Genomic DNA, 20,377 nt, shown 5'->3' on the forward strand with positions numbered 1-20,377 from the left:
ACACTCTCGTCCGTTGCCCACTCACACATGTCCTTCAACCATCTTCCACTCTTCGGGAGTGTCTGTTTTCGCCACTCAATCGCTAAACGTCTTTTTGCTCTTGTTAAACCCAACACAACAAACTTTCTACTCAACCTCCTGTTTTTGGGTGTTGGTAGAAGTCACAATAAGACTATCCTTACCTCCCTGGGGACTTCCCATCCCAAGGCCGCTCGTATATGCTGCAATACTTCTTCCCAAAATGTTACCACTATCTGGCACGACCACACCACTTGCAGGGAGTCCGCCTCCACCTGTTGGCATCTAGGGCACCCACTGGATCATTCTGTATATATTTTGCTCAGTACTTTCTGAGTTAGTTAAGCTTGGTGAATAAAATTGTATTGTAGCAATTTTAAACTGGCATTAAAGCACCCCTGTTTTACAGTTTCATGTATTCTACTCCATTCTTTCTCTGTCATGTGTTCCCCTGTTGCCTCTTCCCATCTCGCCTGGATGGGGATTGGATTTCGTGGTCGATCCTCACGTATTGCCTTGTATATTTGGATTATCATATGCCGTCCTTGCACCATCTACATCATCACTTGCAAGGTTCTCGTTACCGGGGGTTCCTCCGGAAACGTCGCCCATATTTCACCGTTTACTCTGCAGTTCTTTGCGTATTGTAATTACTGTCCTCTGCCCAAATCGAAGGAGGTCACCGCATCCTCTCTCGTTCTGAATTGGCAGTTATGGTACACATCTCCCATTGTCGGGCAACCCCCTGTCTTCCAGTTGCGGATTGACATTGATTCCGCGATCTTAGTGTACGGCGGAATCACCCAAAGGGGTGCGTCCAGTGCGTATGGTGCATGCCTCACTAATTTTCTGACGGTGCCTTCCCATACCTCAGCAACGTGCCTAATAATGTAAGGGGAGTCCCGAGGAACCCCTTTACCTCTCATTAATAATTCCGGTAGGGATCTTCCTCGTACGACCCCTCAAGGAGCCCTTTCTCCCAGATATCTTGGTTGAAATGTTTCATTAGGATGGCAGATGGGGATTTTAATGCTAAGATAGTCTGGGCACTCAATGATACTGATCCTTTTGTAAGGGATGATGCCCCCCCCCCCCTTTCAGAGAGTGATGAAAGGGGCCAGAGGCTGATTGGTGTTTTGGGTTTAACCGACCAGCTCGACGTGGGGACCATTGTGAGAGAACTATTTGTGCAAGAACCAACCTTTGTGGGATGGGACAAAGGGTCCGTAACAGACTATGTATTTGTTTCGAGGCCCTTCAGGAAAATGGTACAAGATGGGGGAGTCTTGGACACCTGCTATAGTTACCACAATGTCATTGTTCTTGATAGGCTAATACCCACAGGGAACAAGAATATAAACAAAACGGATACAATTGGATTAAGTACCCAGTACAAAGGGCTCAGAATTAAATGGTGCAGTATTTCAATCCCTGTCCTATCCAGTTCCCTCATTAAGGCAAACTGGAGTGTGCTTATGGATTCAATAATTATAGTAGACTCGCCACCAGCAAGGGTTCTGGAAGGATTCCAATCTCTAGTAAAATTCAGCCAAGCAGATCATGTATAGTCTTTCCGGTACTAGAAGTATGGCAAAACATGGGTGGTTTGATGATAAATGTAGAGCAGCTTACCTGCGATTTAAGAGATGTCCTTACTGCACAGCCAAGGAGCCTTGACAGAGCTCATTATAACCTTTCCATCAGGGAGAGGAAACAAACCCTGAAAGAAGAGGTATGGGATGGTCCGATGGTCAGCTGTCAAATGGGAGATTCTGAAGGAATCTGGGAGATTGCAGCGGGGAGACAATTGTCCCCCGGTTCTCCAGATGACATTGGTACCACCATAACCCAGTGCAGTGGATGTCCCATTTCACAGTGATTTATTCAATGAGAGCAAGAGAGCCAGTAGATAGTGCAGAGGAAACCTCTAAGTAACCACTGGATATTCGGTTTGAGCAGTAGGTAGTTAGCTCTGCCATACAAGTTAGCCGTTCTAATAAGGCTTCTGGCCCTGATGGGGTCCCTATGGACCTATACAAGTTGAACATCCTTTTTGGACACCGTTAATTATGAAGGCCCTAAATGCAGCTGCTGTAGAAGGTTTCCCTAAGGCATGGAATGTTGCTGCAATTGTACGTGTATTAATACAATTAAATAGGCAGGACCCAAGCTGTTGCAGGCCTATCTCCCTGTTGAATTGAATTATCAAATTGGCAGGGAGAATTATTCTGAACAGAATAGACGATTGGGCGCAGCTTAACAGCATTCTTAGCCCTGTTCAGTATGGATTCAGAGAAGGTAGGGGCCCATTGGAACCATGCCTAAACCTAATTTTATGTTTGGGGTAATACGTTGTGGCCAAACAAGGTGCTTTTTATTTTTTGTTTATTGACCTGAGCAGTATGCAGATGATGCGGTTTTGTTATCACACACCCCAGAAGCTCTCAGGGGGGAGGGGGGGGGGGGTCATTTCAAGGGTTAATTCCTTCCCATAATTGGGTGCCCCCTGTGACAATAAAATCACATGGTCTCCCTGTTTAGCTGGTAGAAGCCAGCAGTTTAATCAAGCGTGTGGTGCCTCGTTTAGGTTTTCGCTGGTGATTGGTAGTAGGTCAATAATTCCTTTGCTCCAAATCTACAGAATTAAATGTTTGCCGGTTCTTACTTATGGTGCTGCCATCTGGGGATATTGTAATTGTATAAGAATGCCACGGGAGAAAACAGGTTCTGCAGGGAACTGCTTGGAGTGGGTCCAGCTAACCCTTGTTCCTTTATTCATGATGAGCTGGGACTGAGGTATGTTGAAGATCATGTCAAATTAGCCCCACTGCTCCTATGGGTATCAGTATGGAGCGGGGAAAACGCAACCTTTTAATAGGGAAATGATCCAGGACTGTTTGAATTGTTATCATGGACATCAAATCCAGTGGCTGTCTCATATTAAAAATGTAGCTGTTAGTCTGGGACACCCTGGCCTGTACTAAACCCCTCAGACTATCACCGAACTGATGGGAGGAAGGTCCAGGAGCTGTTTTTAAAACAAGCTGTGGAGAGAAGGGAATTTGCGGCTCTGGAAAAGGCAATCATGAGAGCCTGCAAGATTATCCAAACTAGAGATGGTTTTGAGCCCTATCTTACCCAAGCCAGAAATCCTTGGGAGAGATCTTGTCTCTCCAAATTCCGAATGGGTGCGATACGATACATGTTATGTTATGTTATGTTTTCCAACAGGGCAATTCAACCTGATCTCTATATTAATTTGGCTTTGCAACTGCAGTTCACTACAGGCTTTGCACCATTTAATTATTTTCTGTAAAATGTATGAATTCCCCATAAAGAAGATATCTGTTGCTCCTCCTAAGGGTGCTGGGTTTTTATCAATATAGGCCTTCTTTTCTTTATCTTCATTCTTTTATTTTTTGGGAGGGGTGGGGGGCATGCGGCCCCCCACCTCACAATTTTTTTAGGGCCTACGGACACCATTCTCCTGGATATGGCCTTCATTAAATGGTGAGAGTGGCTCTATGCCCCTTCCCAGAGCACCCCATCCTCCAGGGTGATTGTTATTTTTTAAGGGAGGAGAGTATGCAGCCCCCTTTGCCTCATGTAGACCCCATCCACCAGAGCAGAGTGTTCAATTTTGGAGGAGGGGGCATGCTGCCCCCCTCCCTGTGCCTTACTTTGACCCGGGGACCTCATTCCCTGGGCTCAGTGAATGGTGCAGTGTCCTGGGAACCCCATCCCACGGGACACTTCTGGTTCCTGCTTGGGAGAGTGCGGGCAAGAAATATAAACTTTATTCTCCTTCCACACACTCGCGGTGAGCGACCATAACTTTGCCTGGGTGGGAATAGAGAAAGAAGATGCACCCTCCCGAGTGAGATGAAAGGAACCGAGCTGACTCCGGCCGTCACACACAAAGGGTGCCAGATGGGGCCGTAGAGGCATTGATTGGGGTTCCCCCACGGCCCCTAATGATTTGGCCTGTTGTGGGTGCCCCAAGTGGCCAACGGTGAAGCCATTTACCAAAAATAAAAAAAAAGCTGGTTACCGCTGGCACCCAGTATAGGTGCTGGCTGGGGATCCTTGGGGCTCTCTCGCAGCCCAAAAAAAAAAGAGAACCCATACAAAAAAGAATAAATGACCAGCTTAAGCAATTACATTTCTTATTCACTGCTCCTACAAGGAACACCCTATAATGCCCTGCAGTTACTTGTGGTACCCCTAGAATGGGCAGGGGCACCACTAGCCATGTTTTTATTGTTAATAAGGGCTGCAGGGAGCTCAGCAGACTCCCAGCAAAACTAATAAAAAAATAAAACACTGTCTCCTAGTTCGTTCAATCCATGACCTCAGGAGAGCTTACCTTATTATTATTATTATTATTATTATTTTTTTTAAGCTCTCAAAGCTGGACCTTTGTTTTTCAGCTGGAGTGTAGGGATCCATTGTAGTTGGTTCTATGGCTGCACTTTGTGGCCTAAAAATGTAGCAAACGGCTAGTATCTCAATACTCTTTTTGTTTTGTTGTTACTTACAAGCAGTCAGTGGGACTTTCATACTAGAAGTATGTGAAAAGTGAATGTAAAGATACATTAATGGTTCCATGAATGAGCCATGTTACTTTTATTTGTAAACACATTTGATCTGTGGTTATTGGGAGAATTCATGTTAAACCAGACTGGACTTTGGTTGGCCTGATCCATAGATGCCATTGACTTAACACTGGGACTCTGAATTGCGCTGGAATCTTTATTGGCTGAATCTCTCATTGGTTGAACTGTGGGTTTTTGAGGACTTCTAATTTTTTTATTTTTGGGTGGTGAAAACTCACTTGCCCTAGCCTACTGATATGCTTACTGTTGGACCTGGCTTAGGGTATTTCCTGGTCGGCTATTCGCCTCGATCTTGGTTCCCCCTCCGCAGCCACTGGGAGACGCGCCGCCTGAAGTAACACGGTGTAGAGGCGCGGCCTCCTCCGACTTCCAGCGGCAGGGGGCGGCGCTTTGACGTCGGCCCCTGTCACCAGTTACTGGGGAGACGGCTTCAAGGCCTACTGGCGGCGTCTCTCCTCAGCTGTTCCGACGCGTCCTCCACTCGCCGGCTCTCACCAGGAAGTCCCGACTCTCTCTCCGGACCTCCCGGCTCACCTCAGGCCACTCCCCCGCAGCACCCGGCGATCCCTCAACTCGTGTTAGCGGCGGTGAACTCCAGTCACAGCGCCTCTCAGGGACAACGTACAGGCCCGCGGAGTCCCGGCCAGTGGCGGTGAGTCTCGCACGCGTGGTGCTTCCTGAGTACAGGATACTTTCTGCCTCCGCACCGAACGACACATTCAGTCCCTGGCATCAGGTGATAGGGTTACGCCGCGCTCTGCTGGCACAGCGCTGGGGGCAGTTGCAATTCGGGCACTAGAGCGCTCGGCTGGAACAGTGCCTCACCGTTCCTCAGAGGGGGGCTGAAATTAAGGGTGCAAGGGACACACCGCAACGGTCAGGTAGTCAGCCACTCATTTGCTACGGGGCTCAGTCACTTGTTTTCAGAGTCTCAGGCAACAACAGGGAGGAGGGTGGTGTAGTCCCAGGCGGTGGCTCCTCACCTGATCTTCCTCCCGGGATTCTGACTATCAGGAGCCCCTAAGTCAGAGATGAGTCCCCAAATCCGTGGCTGGAGTCAGGGACCGGTCAAGAGGTCGAGGGTGGTATCAGCTGATGGGGGAAGTCACGCAGATCCTAAGACCTGTCAATTCCCTCTCCAGTGCAGCCACCTCCCCACTCAGGTGCCTTACTCCTGTCTACCTCACAGCCCATCAACCTCCTAAAATGGCCGTCCGACTTCACCTCTATTTATAACCTGGGCCCTGACTGGCCAGAGTGGTCCAGAAGGTTCCGGAACCCCTCATGACAGTCTATGGCCCAGGTTCCAGGGTGACAGTTCAGTCCACCATTTTGTAAAAACTCACTCTTCCTCCATTTTAGTGCAGCACCTTGCGCCTTTTTCTCAGATAGTGAGAACGGGGCGCCCAGAGCCTCTACATCACACCCAAAAAGAGTTAATTGGACAGGGAAACAAAAAGATGAGAGGGTAAAGGGAAAAAAAATATATATAAATGAGGAGGGAACAGCCAAAGGGCTGACGGGTCTAACACTTACTATGATAACTAGTGATGGACTACTGCAAGAAGTTGATTGAAATTTCCCACACCAGTATTCCCTTGCAAGAGAGTTCATCGCTTGCGTAAGCCATTCCCTGCGTGTGGTGGAAAGCCAGCTAGTCCAGAAGCTTGCTGAGCTTGTCCAAGTGTCTTCATATGGTTTGTCATTTGCAATATGGAAATTATCAAATGGTGTTGAGTACTATGAATACTTGTGAAGTCTCATTGTGGCCCCAGACTGTGTCAGCATGTTCTGGTTTTCTTTGTCTATTACATTTTAACTGCAGTTTTCCGGTAAATAAGTCCTATTCTTTGAAGTGAGACCACTGACTGCACATCAATATTAAGGTGTTACTTACTTTCTTGTACTTCATCTGAGTTTCTAATCTAACTAACTTCTACACTAAGCCAAGCAAGCTTTAGTGCCTCGCTACCTAGTTCTTTGCCTCAAGGGAATAAAGGAGTTACCCAATTGAAGTGCAGTTGTACTGGTGGCCATTGGAGCTCTGTGACGCTCACACGGAAGGCCCCTCCCCCTTTGGTTTGAGGAGATGTTTGTCATGGGCTTCCAGTGTCAGCTAATGAAACAGAGTAGTATTAGAAAATTGTTAAAGTGGCTGAGCCTTGCATGTTTGCAGTTGACTATTGTGGGTCTAGATTGGATGTCTTCGATTTTCAGTTGCTGAGTATTATTGCTTGGAAGGTGATCATGGTGCGCAATGCAGGGAGCTTGCAAGTTAACATGTGGCATGAGACGCTGCATAGGTATAAATGCAGTCTGCGGGTTTGGGTATGGTTTTGGCTGTTGATTAGTTTGGTTATTTGTTTTGCTACCCCGTCTTGGTGGCAAGCTAGATTGAAACATGTATGGCAGATATTTTGGGCTCCAGATAATAGGACATGTGGGTTATTACTAAGTCGTATAATGTGTTGAGCAATATGTAGGCCTTAAACTTATAGCTAAAGGTTACAATAAAGTGCTTTGACATTTGGACTTAGTACATACACACCACTGTTTTGTTTTTAGGCCATTTAAAGAAACATTTGGCTGTAAATCTGATTCTACACAAATATTGGATGGAAGACCTTTTTTCTCTCTGTTCCAAAAGAACCTGTTATGTCTTTTTTTGGACGAGCATTTTTGGCAGCTTTCATCCACTGACCCAACCTGTTTGATTGCCTTTCCCCATTTTGATTAGCATTTTTCTGACTTTGTTGGACTGCCTTAGATTTATATGGATGTTTGCGTTCTAATTTTTGAGAATAACATTAAATAGCAGTTTGTCTAATTTGAGCTGAAATCATAGTTTAATTTGTCACACCCCATCCTCCGCCTCTGATCCTTAGTTCACTTTAAGGTGAAATTAGAAAGTAGCTCTTTAAAACTGCTTTCTAATCAGTGGCATCTTCTTCCCGTTTGTACTTTTTTCATATGTGTTTTAGGACACATAGCCATATTATCACTCTTACTAGGTGATTTTTATACCTTTTACTGTCCACCTCTCCAGACCTTTCACAGGGTTATTCTTGATGCAGACTTCTAAAAGAGGTAGTGTTAATTTTTGTATCATTGCCTTATTTATAGAATGTGCATACATTTTGCACACATTCCGAGGAAATTCAGGTACAAGATTATTGGAATAGGCGACATTAGATTAAGTATACACAGGTCTACCGGCATTTCATGATGGACAAATCTTCATATTGAGCCCACCTTTGCCGAAGACCATGGGCTTTGTAGAGAAGTAAGCTATGTTTGAGGTTGCTTGTGACTGACTTCTTTTTTTTTTTATTTTTGTCTTGATTTCAAGTTGGTGAGAAAAAGGGCAAGAAACGCACATATGAGCAAGTTAAACTGGTGGATGAGGACTGCTATTCTGCTCGAAGTTCTCCAGGTGAAACCCCGCAGGTATGTGGTGGTGTTGGGAAATATGCCCTTTCTTACATAGCTTTATATTTTAAGTTTGCTGTTGTTTAGTATATTATGCCTTATAATGTATTTGTTAATCGAGCAGCTACCTCTGTTTTTACTATTGGAAGAATCAGTGTATTACACCAGATTCTGATTTTCAATTTAGCACACCTAATAATGCTCTTCTTATTCAACATGTGAAGTGGAACCCCTCAAAAAGGTGGCGTCTGAATAGGAAGTTGCCTCTGAGACCCCTGCCCTCAAACTCTACCAACCGACAGTCCTACTGCTAAAACTATTGGTCAAGCGAACATGCAGTCTCACTGCAGTAAACATGTACAGCCAAAAACAGCCAAGTAACTAGCTTGTCAATGGACAACTCTTTCAGAAATATACATAAAGATTCCAGACGTCAGTACTCGATTGAGTTTTGCACCTCACAACTCCCTTACAACCCAATGAAACGAGACTAGCATTTTTTTGGGGAAGTCTTTATTATAAAATTCAGCACAAATCCTTAAGAACAACCACCTCCCCCTTTACTGGGTATGATTCGTATACGGATCAGTAATACTCTGTAAAGATGGTAGACAGAAATTACATACTGACCTTTAACACATATACTGTTGACTTTTATATAAATCCCATCTGTTTACCTTGCGTTGTTTCACCAGCAGAAACCACCAGCTTCAGCTGTGTCCTCTTTGAGTAACTATTTTAAATCCTACCGTGAACTTCAGCCACATCCTTTGCAAAAGTCAATTCAAATGAAACCTCCTACACCAAATGTGCTACTTCTCCAAGACTGAAGCTTAAAATCCATGTTCAGCATTGTCAGATCACCTAAACCCACACTTGTGAGGTCACTGAAATAAGGAAAAATTCTAGGTCTGCTATTCATTAGAGGTACATGATTTTTCACTACCTGGCCTCTTTATCCTCTTTTGATATTCTAGTACCCAATGGATACTCTTAATTACACAAGGGTGGACCTGACAAAAATGGATGTGCAAGCTATCTTTGATAATGACTATCCAACCCTATGCAGAATAAAACCTTTTGATAACTGCAGCCTTCTAGGGTTCATATTCTTCCTGAATCCTACCAAAACCCCCATCAATTTCATGGCGATTGACTGCTTGATGAACTGATTCTTTGTAGACTTTAATATCCTTTGGAACATCAACAAAACCCACTTTATTCATGTTATCAAAAGCTGCTCTGAAACTGACCTGTCTGTTTTACTGCCTTCCTGTTTATAACAAACGAAACTCCTAGACATGTTAATTCCCCTCTGCCATGAACCTTGAAATACATAAGCAAACTTATCTAGTTTTATTAATGCATCGTTATTCAGCTCTACTCCTCTTAAGCTACAAAGAAAAGATCAATCAAAACCGAGCAAAATCAGTAGACCTCCTGAATAACATTTCAGTATAACAACGCTGTACTAAATATTTTCAAGACCTCTCACAAGCCATGAAGACCTCTCAAGCCATGAAGAAGTCACAAATTAATTTAAACTGAAAACCGTCAACCTACTCTCTCCTTACTCTCTCCTTGTGCACAAATATCCATCACAGAGGAAACCACATACCATATCTGAGGACTCTTTCAAAGAATCAAACGCTGTGTAAACCCAACTCAAATCTGACATACTGTGCACACCTTAAATTATAAGCAAAATTGCTATTATGTCTTTAAGCCCTAAAAATACTTGTCTATCAATAAATCCAGCCCATTAAGCAGCACCAGCTGGTGATACTTTCAAACTTAATGCACTTGGGGCCTTATTTAGAGTTTGGCAGAGAGGGAACTGTGCCTCAAATATGGCTACCATGTTTGTCTAACTGTCTGGTTGCTCACTCCATTTGGAATCTGATGAGTTTTTCCTTGGCTGCTTGCTCCATTAGTAGAAACCTGTTGGAAAGAGAATATAATCCTTAACATACATATCAGCCGTTAGTCATTCAAAGCAGTCTATTATTTGGAGGTTCCAACAGTCTATTTAGCATCTCAGCCCATTCAGACAAATCTTGTATTCTTATTATGTTGTTCATCTGCTAGTGCCCATTCTCGGAAGTTCTTTTTCCATCCATCAACCTCTGCAGGCTGGGGGGATGCCTTAAAACCCTACTATTTTTGCACAGTCCCAGGTCATGTGTATGAACCCGCAATCCCTTCTAACACCTCCATGCCCCACCCCCAATCACCCCTTCCACGTGCTGAATATCTATCCAGGTAGATTGTGCTAATCTCTTATGCACTAAACATGTCCTATGTAGGTAGTGAGACTAGATCAATTAAAAGTAGGCTTTCATGAAATACCCTTGACCTGGTCACATGTGTTTTTGCTACTCCGCTTTTGTCAGTGCTTCCAGGCAGCCTTCTGTTCTTTACTTATACATTTGCATATTTCCAGGTAGTCTTCTGTTCATTGGTTATACACTTGCTCCGTTTTCCCCTTTCTACCCAATACCAATGCTGCATCGATCCAAGGTGCGAAAGACTATACTTTGAAGCATTGCACAATGTCAGTAAGAGTTTCCAAGGATCTGTTCTCCAAGGCAATGGAGCAGAGGTTTCTGGTCCCAGACAGTAGCTATTTGGTGTCATGCTATCAGCTGCTGGGTCTGGACAATGTGAAGTTACACACCGAAGTGAAGGCCAACTTTGTCCAACCACCAATATGAACTGTTGGAACCCTGGTTTGTCCTTTTCGGGACATTTAGCTGTGAGGAAATCTCCTACTCGAAAGCGGAGAGAAATATATTTTCCATTCCAAGATCGAAAGAAATACCTTAGCCATCTACTACTTGATAAGATTAAATACATTGTTGTTATGGCCAGAAGATTTATGCATTTTTTTGTAGCTAGGTGGCCTCAAAATCTATGTTTGTTTGCAGGAAGGTGTTAACATTGTTTTTAATTGATGTCTGCAGCTTGATGTGGACCTCTTCACCTCAGAAATATTGTTTGCTGTGTCCTGAACAAAGTGGTTTGTGATGGGTATGATGAATTTATGGTTGAATATTTCTGCTTTCCTTCACCCCAAACAAACCGGGCTCCTTGTGAAGAATTTGTATTGCGCATAAAAAAGAATTCAAACATTGTCCTGTTTGTACCCATTATTATGCTTTAGTGCCTTAGCCTGCTCATTCCTAATGGGGCTCTATTTGTACAGTTTACATTTGTGCTGTATTCTTTTTAGATGTTTGAATCCTTTGTTCTCCAGCAATTACTTCATTTGGAGAAGCAGGGGAGCTGCATGCTATATACTCTATCGGACAATGATGGCTTGAGAGTTTGCCCATTTTGTTTTGCCTAATCCTGCCTCCTTTTCATTTTCCTTGGGGGATTTTTATGCTGACTTTCTTTCCACCATCTCGTTGTTTTAGGTGGAGGAGAATTTAAGCATAATTGATCCAGGAACTGCTCAAATGGTTACAGGGCTGATGGCAAGGTATCTGTTAGTTTCTCTGGTGCAAAGAAACATCAAAGAAGCAGTAAAACTGACCATATTCAGAACGACTGTCATAAACATTGAGCTCCAAGAGTTTGCTCTCAAATGATTCCAGAGAAGTGATATGGGCTTCTTTAAAGATAGGGCTGTTATTTCTTTGCTTTTTGTTGCTAGTGCCAGTTTCAGACCTCCATCGGGGAGCCTTGTCTTCCATACATACTTAAAACAACCATTAATTAACACACTTTAGAGATTAAGGGTAAATTTACAACACGTCCTGGTTAGGATTTATTACCCATGTTCCTTTTCTTCATGTCCTGGTCATGCTACAAGTCTTTTACGTGGAATCAACATTAAGATCTATCTGCTAGGAACCAAATTTACTTGCATTTGGAAATGTTTTTAAAATTATGATTGGATACTATTTCTTTCTGGACTTGCCTTTATCACCCACACACCACCTGTCTCTTGAGGAAATTGATTGTTTGGTAACCTTTTGTTGTAAGTGGTCTCTCTGTGAAGCTGCTTTTTCAGATCCAACATCAACACCCTAGCGAATATTTGACAGGTACAGGAGTGGTGCCACGTAATGTAGAAATGATGAATTGCTGGAAAATGATGCCTGTACATTCTTGTTTGAAGTGTGGGATTTGTGGGAAGATAAAGTAGCCATTAGACAAAATGTAGTCACAGGTACTAGCCTATTTTTGTATTTTTCTAGAACCTTTCTTCAGATGTTGAAAGTCCCTCTATAATCAAGACCTTAAGTACTTAAATTGTACTCTAGTTGTTGGAAGGCTGTTGGATTTGGCAAGTGTGTGATTTTTGTGGCTAGCTAAAGGAGGAATTAATTTGCACTTTAAGGCTTCTTAGGCTTTTATCAAGCTCCCACTGCTCGGGTAGCTTTCCAGCTGCATGCTTTCCATGCAGTCCTTTAGGTGACTCTTCATGCTTGCTAAATTATTATGCAGTGGACTTCAGGTTTAAAGCAGAAGCTTAGTCATGTTGAGGAGTATTTATATGTATGTACACCAAGTACAGGTTGTTCACAGTTGAGAATGTTCTACTTTTATTCTTCAGTCAATCCTTACTCACCTTGCGTCAAATTCACAGATCATTTTTTTGGGTATGGACAAAGAGGAAAAAATACTCGTGTTGCAAAGCTAGCAGTTTGTGACGTGGCAGTCTGAATTTTTTTCTATATAATTAGATCTATGCAAAAATGCTCGGGCTTCCTTCCATACAGAGTTAAATTCACAGATCATTTTTTTGGGTATGGACAAAGAGGAAAAAATACTCGTGTTGCAAAGCTAGCAGTTTGTGACGTGGCAGTCTGAATTTTTTTCTATATAATTAGATCTATGCAAAAATGCTCGGGCTTCCTTCCATACAGAGTTAAAACTATAGAGTCATGTACAGTGTGCCCTAAAAGGCTAGATGTTACTACCCCATAGCAAGGGTGTCCATCTGTTGTCCTTGAGAGCTGGGTCATTTACAGATTTTTCACGATAACCACTGGCTATGCAAATGGATTTTCATTTAGTTTCCTTCTAGGTTAGTTTATTTTGTGTGATTATTCTGAAAATGTGGCATGGATGCAACTTTTCTTTCCCTGTGTTGACACTTTTTCTGAAGAAAACTTAAAACATTTCTTAAGAAAAACAATTCAAACTGGTGATTCTTCAAATAACCGTGTAAGGTATCCAGTTTTGGGTTTTTTCAATGCACTCCAGAATTTGCATGGAGCTCAAATAATGGGAAACAGAACAACGAGGCAAGAGCCACGAGTTCCGGAAGCCCGCAAGCCGAACAAACGACTTGCCTGAACAACAACTTTGCCTTAACCACGCATGTGCGTGGTTAAGGCAAAGTCGGTCTAGTGTTCTGGATGAGCAGGGAGAGAGGAGCATCGGAAAGCGAACAAGACAGGTAAGAGGGGTTTGGAATAGTTTTTAGTGGGTGGGAGGGTTCAGGGTAGTTTTTAGCGGGTGGGAGTTCAGGGTAGTTTTTAGGAGGTTGGGGGGTGTGTTAAGGGTTCGGCAGCGGGTTGGTAACATTAGCCATAGATAGCCATTTGCCATGCATGCCTTTACCACGGAAATTTGTGGTAAAAGAATGCGTGGTAAAGCAAATCGTGTTTGAGACGCGGTCGTTGTCAAGACCACGTTGCAAAGGTAGGTGTTGAGGAACTCGTTCCGACATACAACCCAAATAATAGTAAAGATTCATGATGGAGAGTATGCATTTACATTTGAAGGTCCTGCCTCTCACATTTGGGCCAGTGTCTACACAAAGGACGCAACCCTGGTTTGCTGCCTACAAGGAGAGGTATGCACTCAATTACTGTAATATGCTCCAATTGTTAAACAAGATTCCAGTCTGCAAGCTTCTAGCAAACATGTTTCAAAACTTTGATGTATAGTATTTTCTGTGCAAGTGCAACCCTTCCTCAGGCCTATTCTAGACTCCAAGAGTGGAGAAAAACATACCCCAGCCTCGCTGGGGTGAACGCGTTTCAGGGCCTGCTGCCTCTTTTTGCAAAAGAACGATGGATTGAACCCAGATAGTTTGACTGGGGGAGAATGTCTGCATTGTCAGCATTCCGTCGATCATTTGTTTGCTGTAACACTTTTCGCCCTAAGTGGGATGGGTATGCCCAGACGTGGGTCCCTTGCTCATTGTGCCACTGGATTCAAGCTAGCCTGGCTGAAGAAGGGTGACATACCCTGAAACCGGTCCCAGGATGCTTGTTTCCAGTCCAGGGAGGACCTTGCCTGGCAGTTCGGTCTGGACTGTTCCCATGGGGCACAGGGTCAAGACGGATTTGCATATGGCTGGGTCCAAACTGGGGTGGCGTAGTGGGCAAAAGAACGATGGATTTAACCCAGATCGTTTGACTGGGGGAGAATGTCTGCATTGTCAGCATTCCGTCCATCATTTGTGTGCTGTAACGCCTCTTTTTTTCAGCCAGACCAACAGGTAACGGTCAGGATGGTGATGCGCTTGCTAGGCATGATGGCGTCCTGCATTGCTATAGTTCCTCGTGCAAGATTACACGTGTCCCTTACAGCAGTGCCTGGTGGCATATTGGTCTCAAGCAAAGGGTGTGTGCGAAGATTTAGTGTTGATTTGGGTCAGTACACATTGCTCTTTGCAATGGTGGAACGCAAACCACCTGTTACGTAGACTGCCTTTTCTAGACCCAGTTCCGCAGGAGACCATTACTGACAATGCCTCGCTTTCCAGATTGGGAGCTTACCTACAACATCATACAATACAGGGCTTGTAGATGCCCACGCAGCAGGGTCTTCACATCAACCACCTGTAGTCTCGAGCTATCAAGCTTGCTCTTTAAACATTCCTTCTAATCATTCACAAGAAAGTTGTGCCAGTCTGTACGGACCACACAGCATGTTTTGCATACAGAAGCAGGGGCCATGCACTCACCCCAGCTGTCTGCTTTAGCCCAGAACATCTGGCAGTTAACAATACATCGCAAGGTGCATCTGGTCATCTACTGCATTCCTGGTTGGGACAACGACTTGGCAGACCTGCCAGCAGGATGCATAAACAAGCCCATGAGTGTGAACTCTACCTCAGACCCTACTCCCTGACTTCAGGCAGTGGGGCATTCCTCAGATCTGTTCACCATTGCCGAAAATGTATAATGCCCAAACTTTGCCACCAGGTTACCACACCTGCAGTCCATGGGCAATGCACTATGGATGAACTGGTCCGGAATATTTGCCTACGCTTTTTCGTGCCTCCTGCTTTTACTATTTGCAGTCTGAAGTCTGCGGGAGACATCCCTTACTCTCATCTTAGTATCTCCAACCTGGGCGGGACAGCCAAGGTACTCCACTATGCAAGCACTTTCTCTAGTTCCCCACGAAAAGCTCCCAAACAGGCCAGACCTTCTCATACAAAACTGGGAAACTCTCCCTAAACCCCAGTCCTCAGCAGCTCAACCTTGCGATTTGGCTCCTGAGGTCTAGGAGTTTGGTTATCTCAGCGTCTCGGAGGAATGTATGTCTACTTTTAGCGAAACGTGAAGCCCTATTACCAGGGCCAGTTATGCAGCCAAATAGAAACATTTTGTGCACTATTGTCTTCCCAAACATATCAATCCACTTAAACCACTGGTGCAAGATCTTGTCTGTTACCTTCTCCACTGCCACCAGTCAGGCCTCGCCTATATTTTTATTCGATTAAATTTGGTTGCTGTGATTGCTTACGTATAGAATAGGCAACACACTTCTCACTTCAGTGTACCAGTCTTTTAAGGCCATAATGGAAGGACTTAAGCAGCTTGTCCTGGATTACTGTTGAGTCTTGACATCATTCTTACTAGGTTCATGGGTCTTCCTTTTGCTCTTTTCCTGCTGCAGTTTATTTAGTGGAAAGTAGCTGCTTTCCTTGTAGCCATCACTTCCCTCAGACGAGTTGGAGAGGTACATGCTCTTACTGTGAAAGAGCCTTTCTTTCAATTTCATCACAATAGAGTGGTTCTCAGAACCAGCCCCAAATTCCTCCCTAAGGTGGTCTCCAGCTTCCACCTTAATCAGACGATTGAGTTGTCAGTCTTCTTTCCACGTTCAGAATCTGTAGCAGAACAAGCCTTACATACCTTAGATATCAAAAGGATGTTAATGTATTTTGTTGACGGAGCAAAAACATTTTGTAAGACACAACAGCTATCCGTGTCCTACTCTAAGCCACACAGGGGGCGTGCTATTTCCAAGGTAAGGTTTGTACGTTGGATTGTCAAGTGCATTCAAGCTTGTTACGCTTAAGCTAAAAGGTCCCTGGCCTTCCCTCCCGGACCCCATTCCTTTCTCAAGAAGGGGGCATCGGTGGCTTTCATAGGGATCATGCACTAGCTGACATTTGTAAAGCAGGTACTTGGTCCACTCCTCACACTTTTACTAAACACTGCTGTTTGGATGTCCTGGCTAGACAACAAGCTAGAGTTTGCCAGGATGTTCTGAGCACACTATTCTAGTCTTCGGTAACATCCTCCGGCTAAGCCACTGCTTTTGAGTGAACTGCTTTACAGTCTATGCACAGCATCTATATCTACAGCTACACACAGCCTGAGAATGTTACTTACCCTGTAAGCATCTATTCGTGACATGGAGTGCTGTAGATTCACAAACACCCACCCTCCTCCCTGGCCGCCTTGAATCTGTTGAAGATGATCTTATCTTAAACCTTTATCTCATATGGTCAGCTTTGCTATGTCTCTTCTACACGTTTAATCACTGTGCAGAAAAATAAATCTATGGGGCCGATGCCCATGCGTCTTACATACAGTAGGTGGAGTCACCACACCTTGTGACTCAAAAAGATTTCTTAGAATAAAAACCAGTTGCACACGTCCGAGCTCAACACTAGATGGCAGAGTATGCACAGCATGTGAGCCGCAGCACTACATGCCACGAACAGATGCTTACAAGGTAAGTAACGTTTTCTTTTTTGTTCTATTGATCAGGGCTGAGACTTTTAGAAAGAAAATGTGTGTAGCATTTTGTGTCCCTTATTGGGAGTTCTCTCTAAGCAGGGTACATTTAATGTTGATAGGCTCAGGCATCCAAATCTGCTATGCTTTTATAGTGTGCCCTCTGATTTAAAGCGTCTTCTGATAAATTCAGATTCCTTATCTTACTACTACTGATGTGGTTTCAGTAATGGTTGGAACTTCATTGAAGAGCATGTCATCCTTTGCAGGAGTTATCTGTATGGTGGAGAATATAATGTTACCTGTAGTAGTAGATTTTCAACATTAGTATCCAGGGGAGTCATATGTGACTTAGTCCCACTCCTACGTTATAAATGAGGGGTTCAGTGCCAAACAAAATGACAGTAACCACAAAGGACAAGATAAAAATGCAAATGTGTTTTGAAGAAAAACAAACTTGTTAATTTATTCATTTAATGTAGGTTAATGGCAAATTATATATGAACATAATTTCTCTTTTCTTTACATTTTATGGATTGAGTATATGGTCTAATGTGTCACTTTCACCTAGTCATTCTAACATGTTGGGCATTTTCACTCAATTGTTGTGCATGTCTCTTGTAACCCCATTTTACTGACCAGGTTTGTGCTTTGTTTTAGGCCACTGATCTCATTAGAGCCTTACAGGAATTAGAAAATGCTGCTTCAGGAGATGCTGCGGTTCATCAGAGGATAGGTTCGTTGCCCATTGAAGTTGAGGATACCGCTTTATTAGACAAAGTAACAGGTGAGTGAACCTAGTGGGGTGAATAATTCTTAGCGGTAATTTGTGTTCAATTGCTCTGAGGATTTGTCGTCTTTTCTTGTGTATTCTTTCAGATAAAGATTCTGGTGATCATCTGTCTAAGAAGGTAGAAGATGCATGCATGTGTCTGGCAGACTACAATGGGCGGTTGGCAGCTGAAATAGATGATCGAAAACAACTTATCCGGATGTTGTCAGACTTTCTGCAGTCTCAAAAAGAGGTCGTTGCTGAGAAAGAGCAAAAGCTGGACGTGCGTAACTCATTTATGGTTTCCCATTCTGCTTTTTTTTCTTCATTTATTAACCTCGGAGTGGCTTTGTTTTCTAATGTTGCTTTGTTTTCTAATATTGCGGTTTATATTTTATAGACCAAATTTGTTTGAGGGAAGAAAAAGCTAGAACGTCTTGGATGGTCTGTTAAAATGCAGTGAAAGATATGGGTTTGCTGGCAATAGATTGATTGTAGATACTCTGTACTACCCCTACGAGGATTTTTTTCCCCCACTTCATGTGTCTACAGGAGGTTTGAAATGGTTAACCCTAGCTACTGCATATGTTTTTACTAAGCATTCCTACATCTCTACTTGTTAGTGTTCCCAGCTGTTAGAAGGCTGGAAACTGTTTCTTAGAGGTGTGAAATCAAATTTGTTCTTATCTCAGTGTGAGGTATTTTTCGCTTGGCCGTGGCTCGGTTGCTGCACTGCTCCCACTAGCCTCCTTTTCCCCCACCTTCTTTTCATTCTTCGGTATTCAGAGGCTGTTGCTCCAAATGAGAGGATCTTCACTCTAGTGATACTCTATACCTTCTACTGCGTAGTCCCCTAACATAGAGCCTATTATTATGGTCCAATTTGAAAGACTAGCGATTCTGAGCACTGACATGCTCTACCCTAAATTGCAACTACTGGTAACATTATATGGAACTTGTTTGTTTTGGAAAGACCTCTACCCTGTCTGTAACTGCTGTCTCAGCTATCCCTAAAATATAGAAATAAATATTTTCTGTCCCATGCACTGGTGTTATGCCAGGTCACTGCCAGTGTTGAAGGCAGGACATGCTTACTGTATTCCTTCTTTGATGATCACTAAGAAGAGTTTCCTTTGCCTGGGCTAGGATGCTCAGAAACGTGCCTGCTGATAATGTAGGTTGCATTTATAAGGCTCCTCATACTATATGTATAGGGGTCTTGATGCACCGCCGGGAGTGGCTCTATCCCCCTGCTTTCAAATTAAATCTTTAGGGCTGTGCCATGAATCTGTCATTTAATACCAGAAATGTTTTTGATCCCCTGGTGGATTACCTGGTGCACTAGGTAATCCACTAGGGAAATCAAATACATTTCTGATATTTTTGCTAAATCCAAGTCCCATCCAATCTGTCTGCAAGGTCCTCTTAGGTCTCCTCAAGCTTTCAACTTGTTCCGTGCAAGCCAAGCCATGCGGCAAATTGTCATACGGTTCCTATTCTAGTTGTTCGAATTTCTCTAAATGGGCATTTAGCTTCATGCTTAATTGGGTATTGTGGTTGCACTTGCGGGCAGATGGGTATGATGTTGATACGGTGTAACTCTATCCCACCTAGACGGTGGCGGTACAATGCCGGGTTTATGAAAGAGCCCACTCTGTTGCATATGCTTGTTTAAAAGCTTCAGGAATGAGGATGGAGAAAGACTGTATTATCATATCTTCCCCTTGTCGAACTTTCCGAATAAACTCAGCTGGCCAATCCCTTTCAGCTAAGAGAATGTCCTAGATAAGTGCTGAATATTCATAAAGATTATGTTAATGGTACGAGGTATATTGCCATCAATTTGAATGTCCAAATCAAACAATCTGGAGAGCTAACCTGCTGATCTGGTGTTTTAAGTTGAATAAAATCATTAGTTGCTCTCGCGCCCAGAAACTCTTGGAGAGTCTGGCAAACTATTGTGACCTCTGCTGCACTATATAGCAGTGTCAGTGCCCACTCCTTGTTTCGAAGTAGCTTCCTTAATATGTGTGGCATATTTAACATAACACCTGCCACTTTCATCTTTTTGAATTGAGGCTTTTGTTGTGGAAGTTTTTCTTCTTTTTTTATGACGTCAGACAAGCGCTGAGTACATTCTCGCTTTCACAAACTCTTCTGGTCCGCACTCTGATCTTCCTCCTCTCTCTCCGAATGTTTGTCAGATGTGTATTTCGATCTAGAGATGTATGTTTTAGAATAGTTTTTGGTAGTTCTTGCTGTTGGTCTGCTATGGGAACCTGTGCGAGGTGTTGACATACTTCCAAAGCTGTGTTTTCCGTTTTTATGTTACTTAAAATAATTGTGGCAACTGTGGCGAAGTTGCTAATTAGTTTCATCCCCAAATCCAGGGCAGGGGCAGCCCTATAATAATTTTGAATCTGTTTTAGCACTACAGGTAAAATGGATGTAGATGATGTAACATATGTTATGGCATATAATGCAGTGAAAACTGTGCCCCAAGTGGCACATTAATCTACCGGGGGAACCATCCTTAGTGCTAGGCACTTTGTGAGAATTCTGCGTTTGTCGGGTTCCTGCATAGGGAAAATAGTGCTTTA

At 43.5% G+C, this 20,377-nt stretch overlaps 1 protein-coding gene across 2 annotated transcripts in view; it reads left to right on the forward strand.

Annotated features, from left to right (window-relative positions):
• RPRD1A (regulation of nuclear pre-mRNA domain containing 1A) overlaps positions 1 to 20,377 on the forward strand; it is a 309,821-nt gene that overhangs the window by 127,569 nt on the left and 161,875 nt on the right. For both annotated transcript variants that reach the window (XM_085605954.1, XM_085605953.1), the window contains exons 4-6: positions 7,984 to 8,081; positions 17,666 to 17,792; positions 17,885 to 18,060. In XM_085605954.1, coding sequence (XP_085462080.1) covers positions 7,984 to 8,081; positions 17,666 to 17,792; positions 17,885 to 18,060 — 401 coding nt within the window. The remainder of the gene's footprint in view (positions 1 to 7,983; positions 8,082 to 17,665; positions 17,793 to 17,884; positions 18,061 to 20,377) is intronic.

This window comes from Triturus cristatus, chromosome 5_1 (genome assembly GCF_964204655.1).
Source record: "Triturus cristatus chromosome 5_1, aTriCri1.1, whole genome shotgun sequence".
Taxonomy (NCBI): Eukaryota; Metazoa; Chordata; class Amphibia; order Caudata; family Salamandridae; genus Triturus; species Triturus cristatus.